At 39.3% G+C, this 8605-nt stretch overlaps 1 protein-coding gene across 1 annotated transcript; it reads right to left on the minus strand.

Annotated features, from left to right (window-relative positions):
- Positions 1–444: 444 nt before the first annotated feature.
- SPINK1 (serine peptidase inhibitor Kazal type 1) lies at positions 445–6737 on the minus strand. Its single transcript, XM_045552574.1, has 4 exons — positions 6629–6737; positions 5249–5258; positions 3273–3376; positions 445–490 (listed from the first exon to the last, which is right to left on the minus strand). The coding sequence occupies exons 1-4, from the start codon at positions 6685–6687 to the stop codon at positions 445–447; spliced, it is 219 nt and encodes a 72-aa protein (XP_045408530.1). The 5' UTR covers positions 6688–6737.
- Positions 6738–8605: the final 1868 nt, after the last annotated feature.

Consider the following 8605-nt stretch of genomic DNA (forward strand, 5'->3'; position numbering starts at 1 on the left):
CCTAGACCTGTGCCAAGCATAATAGATACTCAACTAAATCCCAAGGAAGCCTAATTTCAATCAGCTAAATGCGATGGGTAACATGTTTCTGGGCTTAGAATTTTCCAATTATTCCTTAAAATGGTAGTCCAGTTCTCTTCAGGATTACATGTGTTCATGATTAACTGTGTCCTGTCACTTAATATCTGCAAAACAGAGGCCTCAGAATGTGAGAAAGGGGGAAAGGAAAAAGTATTGTGAGGGAGACTGTCTCAAATGACAGGATTTCTGTATTTTGTAAAACTTGGTCCAGTCTGAGCCTTGCCCAAGTCCCCTGTCCCTGATCTAGTCAAACATACCTTTGAAGAAAAGCAGATAAGAACAAGAAGTATTCAGATGCATTTATTCAACAGTCAGGCCAGCCAGGCATCGTGGTGACCTTATGGGATTTTGGAACCTTGGTTCTTAGCAAGGCCCTTCTTTTTTAATCAAGACAGGAAACTGTCGCTGCCTGTGGTAGAGATCGGAAAAAAAAAATCGGCTTAAACTTTACTGACAAAAAAGTGACTATAGGAGAAAAACAGCTTCATTTAAAATAGAAAGGTTTGAGATTTATTTCCATTTCTCCTTCTTTCTTTCATTTATTTATTCATTAATTCATCAAATATTTACTGATTACTATCACACACATTCAGAATACAACAGAAAGGAAAGATGTCCATCCTTATAGAATTTACAGATCTAGTTGGGTGTTACAGTGAACCCCTGAAATTAATTTTGAATTCATTATTGCTTCTTCTGTTTCTGATGCCACTGCCATTGCCACCAGGTTTCCAGCTGGTGCCTGGGCTATTGCAGGACCTTCTAATTGATTGAACTTTCTTCTTAGAACTTTGAGGATTCATATCTGTGAGGTCTTGTAAAAGTAAATCATATCTTTACCCCATATGGCTCCTGCCAGTTCTAAGCATCCTTCCCTCCAGATTAAAACCTCTCTACTTGCCCCACATCACCTTCACTGAACAGTTTTCTCTTCTCTAAGCTAAATAGCTCTGAATCCTATAATTGTTCCTTAGAAGACTGTTTCCAAATCTCTCATTTTTCTAACCATCCTTTCCTTGAATATGCTAGCTTACAAAAATTCTTCTGTTTCTCTATCATGGGTAGCTGTCTGACTTTCATATATTTTTATACACGCATTTATCTGGATTTTGTTGACGTTTCATTTTAAGAGTTTTTAATGCTTGCTTGTCCCATAGTCATTAGTTATGCTCATAATACTGATTTCCAAATCAGTTAAAATACATAAACCAAATATCTAAACAGAGTAAACAATAGTTGATTTTCTATAGCTGTGCTGTTCATTATGGATTAATATGTTCACTATCCACATATAGCTACTTAAATTTAAATTAGCTAAAGTAAAGGAATATTAAATATCCAATTTCTCAATTGTACTAGCCACAAGTGCTAGTGGCTAGTGGTTTTGTATTGGGCAGCACAGACATAGAACATTGCTGCCACTATGGAAAGTTCTATTGGACAGTGCTGGTCTATAGACAAGAATTTTCCAGTATAGATTCCCTAAGAAGAAATAGAAAAAGTCTTCACTGAACATATTTTCCAAGCACATGATGACCAAGGAGACTACCATACGCAACGCCTTGCTAGGTGTTATCTGCTTGTCTCAAAACCCAATATCCAGAGTCCAGGCCTGGCTCCTAGTTACTCTGTAGTGGATTTGTTTGGGACCTTCAGTGGGCAACAGAAAGGCAATATAGTACATTAAGAGATATGTTATATTTGAGAAAGCCACATTTTGTCTCTAGACCTAAGTTTTCTTATTGAGAAATAAAGGAAGAGATGTTATATTTTCTGGCATACAACCGTTCCTCTCATACCCACATAGTTTTGAAAGACTATTAATAGAACAAGCAGGAACTGGTAGATTTTAAAGGCTAAGGGGGAATAGGGTATCCCAGCTTTCTGCTCATATTTTCCTAATATTTCACTATAAATTATACATTGGGCCTTTTGGTCTTGGCACTGGGAAATTTCTCAAGCTTCAAGGCTGTTCTCTTGCTTTCTCCTCCCCTTGGGTGGAAATATGATGTTTGATCTTAATGTCAACAACATAGTTCATGAGAAAATGAACAAGTGTAACAAGTGGTTACAAATTTCTTTACAAGTCTCAGTTGTGGAAACAGATTCACCACAAAGCAGAACACCAAATATTTCGCATATAAAACTTTAGGATATTAGACCTCTTGCCCTGGGGCCCTATTTCCACAATACTTGCTAAACGCTGAGAATTTTCTGAAATTGTTTACAACAGCCCAAGGAGAGGGTTTGTGTTATAGGTAAGGGAATTTATTCAGTGGAATGATGGAAATGTATGCAGTCCTCTGAGCCTGAGTCAAAGTCTTTAATATCAAGTCAATCCCAGAAGAACTGAGGTCACTTCTGGAATCTCTTTGATTAGTTTTCCTCTTTCCACATCTTTATTTAACCTGAATGCTCTTTCAACGCTGTCAGCATTCAGAGCCAAATTGACATGGCATTCTTTCCATGAATCCTTTCTTGACCCTTTTTTGATGAGAAGAAATCTGTATCTCTGCTTCCCTTTTACAGCACTTATACCTCATTTTCTGGCATTTTCCCTAAGTTATATGAAGTCATGTATGGGCTCGTGACCTATTTTTCTCTTAGTCATAAGCACAGTGAAAGCAGTGGAGACGACCATGAAACTTGGCATACATTAGTGTTCAGTTGCTGAGCGAGACGGAAAATGTGTGGCAAATCTATTTCTCTGTAGGACCTAAATCTGCTTACGGACACTTGAGAAAATGAAGCTTTACTGAGCCTGGCTCTCATATCCACAAATAAAAATGTTACAAAAATACATTTCTGTTCACCCAATCTATACAGTTTGTATTTGTATATTTGACGGCTTTAGAAAACAAAATTATTGCTATCACCAAGAATTATTTTTTTAAAGTTAAAGGTATTCTGTGTATATGAGCTTTTTAAAAAAATCCAAACTCTATAGGGTTTTGCTGTAAGAAATGTGGTATTTTATCATATAGGTGATTTCTAAACATCAGATGATCATACCAGATATGTAAAAAGGAGGGAAAAAAGAGAACTATTTTTGGGAAAAGTAGATATTTTGTTTTTCTTGTGGTAAGATTCATGTTATCGGTATATTGATTGGGGATTTAGAGGGATAGATATATAAAAATTTAAAGACAACTAACTTAAAATATATTTAAAAAATTCAAGTTTGTACTCACATATTTTCACGACATAGAGTGCATTCATTGGGATAAGTACGCCCATCATTTCCACAGACAGGGTCATAAACCTTGTTGCATCCACCAATTTCTATACAAGTAGGCTAAAAATGGAATGAAACAATAATTTCCCATCATTTTCCATTCTTTGAGTTTATAACAAAATCTCCCAAATAGTTTTAATTTCTCTGGGGCATGACTGTGATTGGGAGAATGCTATTGCATGTTCCAAGAGAAAGAACCCAAGATCTGGAGTCAGAAAAACTGGTTTTAAGTAATGCCTCTGCTATTTCCAAGCCATATGATATCGGTAAGCCCTTTGGCCTCCCTGAAACTCAGTCACTTCATCTGCAAAATGGGAATAATATTATTTTCCCACCAATCTCATAGTGCTGTTATGAGTGGGATGGTGTTCAAGTTTACAATTACTGCAGGTGCTGGCTCCTCTCAGGTCGGCCACACCTTAGGGCATGTTTCCCCCTTGCCCACTGGAGAGCACACACACTGGTCTTCTCTTAGGCATTTAAAGGTACTAGATGTCTTCCATTCTTGGAGTCTTCACACTCTATTCTGGTAAGAGTTAATAATAACCAAATGACTGTTCTAGGCCAGGCACTGTCCTAAGGCACCTCACAACTGTCCTGTGAACTTATTATTATACTCTTCTCCAGGTGACGATAATAAGGCACAAAGTGATGAAATTACCCAAGGCCACACGGCTAAATAATTCCTGGATCCAAAATTCAAACTCAATCATTCCAGTTCCTGAGCTTTAGCTCTTAACCCCTTCATTCTATATGTCTCACCACCAGTTATGTTTTGCTAACACACATTTATCCTTTATGGCTCAAAATAACTCTCCCTTACTTAGGGGCACCCTCCCTGATCTCTAGGGTAAGTTTCTAATGGCACCAGAACAACTTGTTAGTTGTTCTTCCTCCTCCTCCTTCTCCTCTTCCTCCTCTTCCTCCTCCTCCTCCTCCTCCTCCTCCTCCTCTTTCTTCTCACAGGGTCTCACTCTTGCCCAGGCTGGAGTTCAGTGGCCTCATCATAGCTCACTGCAAACTCAAAGTCCTGGGCTCGAGTGATGCCCCCTCCTTGGCTTTCCCAAGGGCTAGGATTATGGGTGTGAGCCACTGTGCCTGGTCTCTAGAATTTCTTCATAACACTTATCACAAATGTAATAATTTATTCACTCATGAACTTTTGGTTTATCAGCGGCCTCCCACTAGATATAAATGTGATGAGAAAACGAACACTTCTTCCTTTGGTCTCCAAATTTACTGAAATTACCTTTTAAACAAGGAAAACATGAAAAAAATTAGATGTAGAATGTTTTTCTAGAGGGAGAAACTAACTTATTGTTTTCTGTCATTCATTACAAATTAGAGCTGTGCCTTGGTGATGGGGAGAACCACATGCCAACATGATCAAATTGGCTCTAAGGAGGAAGGGCTACTTGGAGTGGACTTGAGAAGATTTCTACCTAAAATACTTGTCCTATGGCTAGCATTAGTATATATAAAAAACCCTCACAGTAAGCATTATACAACTGCATAGAACCTGTCTATGCATCAGTGAATCTATCCTTGAGTATAAGCCCATGGGGGAAAACTGCTATTACTATTTGTATTTCATAGCTTAAGCCTCTCCAGAATTCATTTTGACTTCAGGCTCAGCTGAAAGGTAACAGATAGACTGTGCTGTAGTTGGATCCAACAGTTCCAGCATGAGAAATAAGAAATTACAAAATTCTCTTTACCTGTCTTCCTTGGTTGTTAAGTCTACAGTTGCCTAGAAGACATAAATCAGACATGTTAAGTGGGTCCCAAAGGAGAGAAGCCAGATCTATGCAGATTCAGAATTCTCTGCTTTCATTGAAGACTAGACTTCTCTACTGGCCTCTTCCACTCCCCAACCCTTCTGATATCTATCCACCTTCAAGGACGCAGGTCTGGTTTCCACCTACTCCTTGCCTGCTGAAACCTTGAAAAAATTAAGTAAAAATTTGATTACGACCAAAGTATCTCAGTTTGGTATTTCAGAAAAGTTGATCTATTTCCTTGAAAATAGAAATAATGTTCTTACTGCTTGAAATGTATCAGGCACTGAGCAAGCAGCTTTTGAACGTTCATTTACATTCTCACAACAATTAGTTACTCACCTTTGATTTCACAATTAGTGAGGTATAAGTATCTTTCTATCAGTTTACAGATGAAGGTATGGAGAATTTATATAACTAGCTATGAAACAGTTATTTCACTAGCAGTAACCAGGTCTTCTGATGCAAAATTAATCTTGACAGTTACATTTAAGTCCCCTTTTGTAAGTAATGTTAAGAAATGGAGCTCTTTTTGCCAACTCACCATCAGTCCCCTAGGAGCTAGTTCCCACAGTGGCATTATGCTGACTGTAGGTCCAACTTATATTTTATGAATTTACAGTTAGTCAAAATAGCCATTCTGCATTCTCCAGAAAATAGCAGGTCTTGCTGACATCATGTAGGGGATGGTAACTGTGAATGAGTTCATTGAAGGGAAAGGGAACTACTCTGATAGCACCCAATGGAGAAAAGGTTGGTGAGATTTAATTTTAATATCAGCAGTCACTGAGGTGATCTAGCTAGGGAGGTAGCTCTTAGCTCACTATGTAGTGAAGGCGGACCACTGTTTGTATCAATATTTAGCAAGTACAACCAACAATATTCTTCCTCTTCTTAACAAAGTGCTGATTCGGCTCCCAGGAGGATTCTTTGCCAGATCAGAGATGAAGTTGAAAATGTTAATCATTTCCAATGATAGAAAGGAAACTGATCTTAATTCTATGGGGTCAGAATTCTCTGTCAACATTGTCAAGATGTAGTTTGGACATACGTACACCATCTATTCAAGCAAAATGTTTCTCTTCAAAACATTCTGCAGGTCAAAAGTTAAATTTTTTAATCAAACTATGCCTTTTATACTGAGTAACCAGAAGTCATTGTTATCTATTTTATGCAATTCCACGAGAATCTAAAATTTGTAAATTGGCCTTAGCCATTTACAGAATGAGAAGGGTATTTACGGTTGAAGTATTTCCACCATTTTTTTCCTCCAGCATCTCCCTGACAAAGGTTTCCTATTACAAAAGGAAAACCATTTTATCTCCGAACAGTTATCACTAGTAGAATTGTTTCCCTCAATTTTACATTAAAAACTCCTCTTCCTATAGTTCTCATCCATTGATTTTATTTCATCTTATGGGGACCAAAAGATCTGTCTACGACTAGACTGTGTCCAAAGTTCAGAAGTTAATGTGCTCAGCAAAGCAACAGGTCGGAAAGGTTTTTACTTAACATTTGAAAAATATGCAGTTACCTACCTGATGAACTCAACAGGGCCAAGACAGTGAGAAGAAAGATGCTTGTTATCTTCATGGCTGAAGTTCTGTATCCAGAGGTCAGTTGAAAACTGCACTGAACTTACCACCTCTATTCTGAACCCTGGGGCTAGAAGGGTCATATAAACAGATGGCCACGAGGCCCCACCTCCTGCGCTCCAGCACAGGTCTCCTTGGTTATTGATTAACTGTGTCATCATAGCTGAGCCTCCAGGATAGGGGACGCGATGTAAGAAAGGTGAGAGGAGCCAGGTGGTCTGAAATATGCAAGGCCAAAATTGTGTCCGGAAAATAGTTCTCTGGTGTTTGGTTAATTTGATCCCTAACTCCCTCGGTGGTTATAGGAAGGCCCTTCCCTCCTTGGGTCCCAGTTTTCTCATCTGTAAGGTCAACTCAAAGATAGCTTCTACTCTGTCGTTCTGCATAGCTGGGCAGGTATGGATAGCTAAAAGACCCGCCTCTGTTCTTTCTTTATTCTGCTCTTTCCTTCTTGTTCTTTCTCTTTTCTCTGCTTTTCTGTCATTCACAAAGCCTAAAGTAACCTGCCCCAGATGGAGGGGCAGGTTAGAGAGAAGGAGGACTCAGACCCTTAACGTGTGTACTCTGGAGCTAGAGGGTGCTTGCTGGAGTGACTTGGTAGCTGTGTGTTCTTGGAAAGTTGGTCCACTTGTCCTGTGCCTTGATTTATTTACCTGAAAATTGAAATAATAATAGTACCCAACTGAAATGGTTGACCTTTCACTTGAAAATGTGTATTGAGTGTCTACTGCATGTTGTTAGGAGCTAATTTTCTATTCTCTCTGTGTTTTTGCAGTCTTGTGAGCAGAGGCACTGATTACCTTTGCTTCAGACTCTCTTTGCAAGGGCATTTGTGTAAAAAATGCCCTTAGAAAATAAAATAACGTCTCCCTCTGCAGCAGAAGGCAGGTTTGCCTAGTATAATAAAGATAGTATCTTCTTCCAGCATAAGCTCAGGTGAGTTTGCTGATCTTTTAAAAAGATTTGAGATTTTTAAAAGTTTGGCGTCCTTTTCCTGTGACACGATGTACTTTCTGTGCAGGTATCACTTGGCGCTCTTCACATAGCCCTGTGGACACTGGGGCTTGGGGCACAGAATAAATGCTCACACTCTGGCTATGGCTATGGAATAATTAAGTCCCTTGCCTCGGACCCAAGACTCTGTGTCTTCTGCCAGCGTCCATGATACTGTGGCAGGCTGACTTGCAGGGTAAACTCTCAGACTCTTCCCAGGTCTTAAGAAGCACTGTAATAATCTCTTGGGACAGATCAGTGAATAAAGTCTCCAAAGTCTCTGTCTTCATGGAGCTTCCATTGCATTTTAGTTGAGGCAGTCAGACAATGCAAAATAATAAAGGATACAAAATATATCAGATCCTGATGAATATCATGAAGAAAAGAAAAGAGAGGATAAAGGATGCTGGAGGATTTGGGAGATATTTATTATTGAGTGGTCAGAGAAGGTCTTGCTGATCAGGTGACATTCAAACGGAGACCTGAAAAAAGTACTCAACTGAACCATGCGAATATTCTGGAACATGCTTTCCAGACAGACAGACGACCAGGGCCAAAGGCCTTGAGGCAGAAGCTGGCTTGACATGTTTGAGAAACATCCAGGAGGACAGCATGGCTGAAGCAAAGGAGAGAGAGAAACAGAGGAGATGAAATAAACAAAGCAGGCAGGGCCTAGAGTGTGACGTGCTGTGCAGGCCATAGGAAGGACTTTGGTTTTTAGCAAAGGGAAAAGCTTTGCGGGTGTTAAGTGCTTTCTCGACGTCTTCATTTGGATATCCTATAGGCGCCTCAACTTTAATACATCCCACTCTGCTATTTTGATCATTCAGCACAAATATTTTTCTTTTTATTCTTCCCACTGCTTCTTTTGCTTCCGGTGAATTGCTCAAGCCCAGAGCTCAGCGTCCTCCCCGACGCTTCTT

The sequence above is a fragment of the Lemur catta genome, chromosome 5, assembly GCF_020740605.2.
Source record: "Lemur catta isolate mLemCat1 chromosome 5, mLemCat1.pri, whole genome shotgun sequence".
NCBI classification, from domain to species: domain Eukaryota; kingdom Metazoa; phylum Chordata; class Mammalia; order Primates; family Lemuridae; genus Lemur; species Lemur catta.

Excerpts from the sequence above, each read along its gene's own strand:
- SPINK1 (XM_045552574.1), bottom strand. The coding sequence starts at position 6,687 with ATGAAGATAACAAGCATCTTTCTTCTCACTGTCTTGGCCCTGTTGAGT. Across the intron at positions 491-3,272 it reads ACTCTATGTCGTGAAAATAT|GCAGCGACAGTTTCCTGTCT; the intron begins GTGAGTACAAAC and ends TCTCTACCACAG.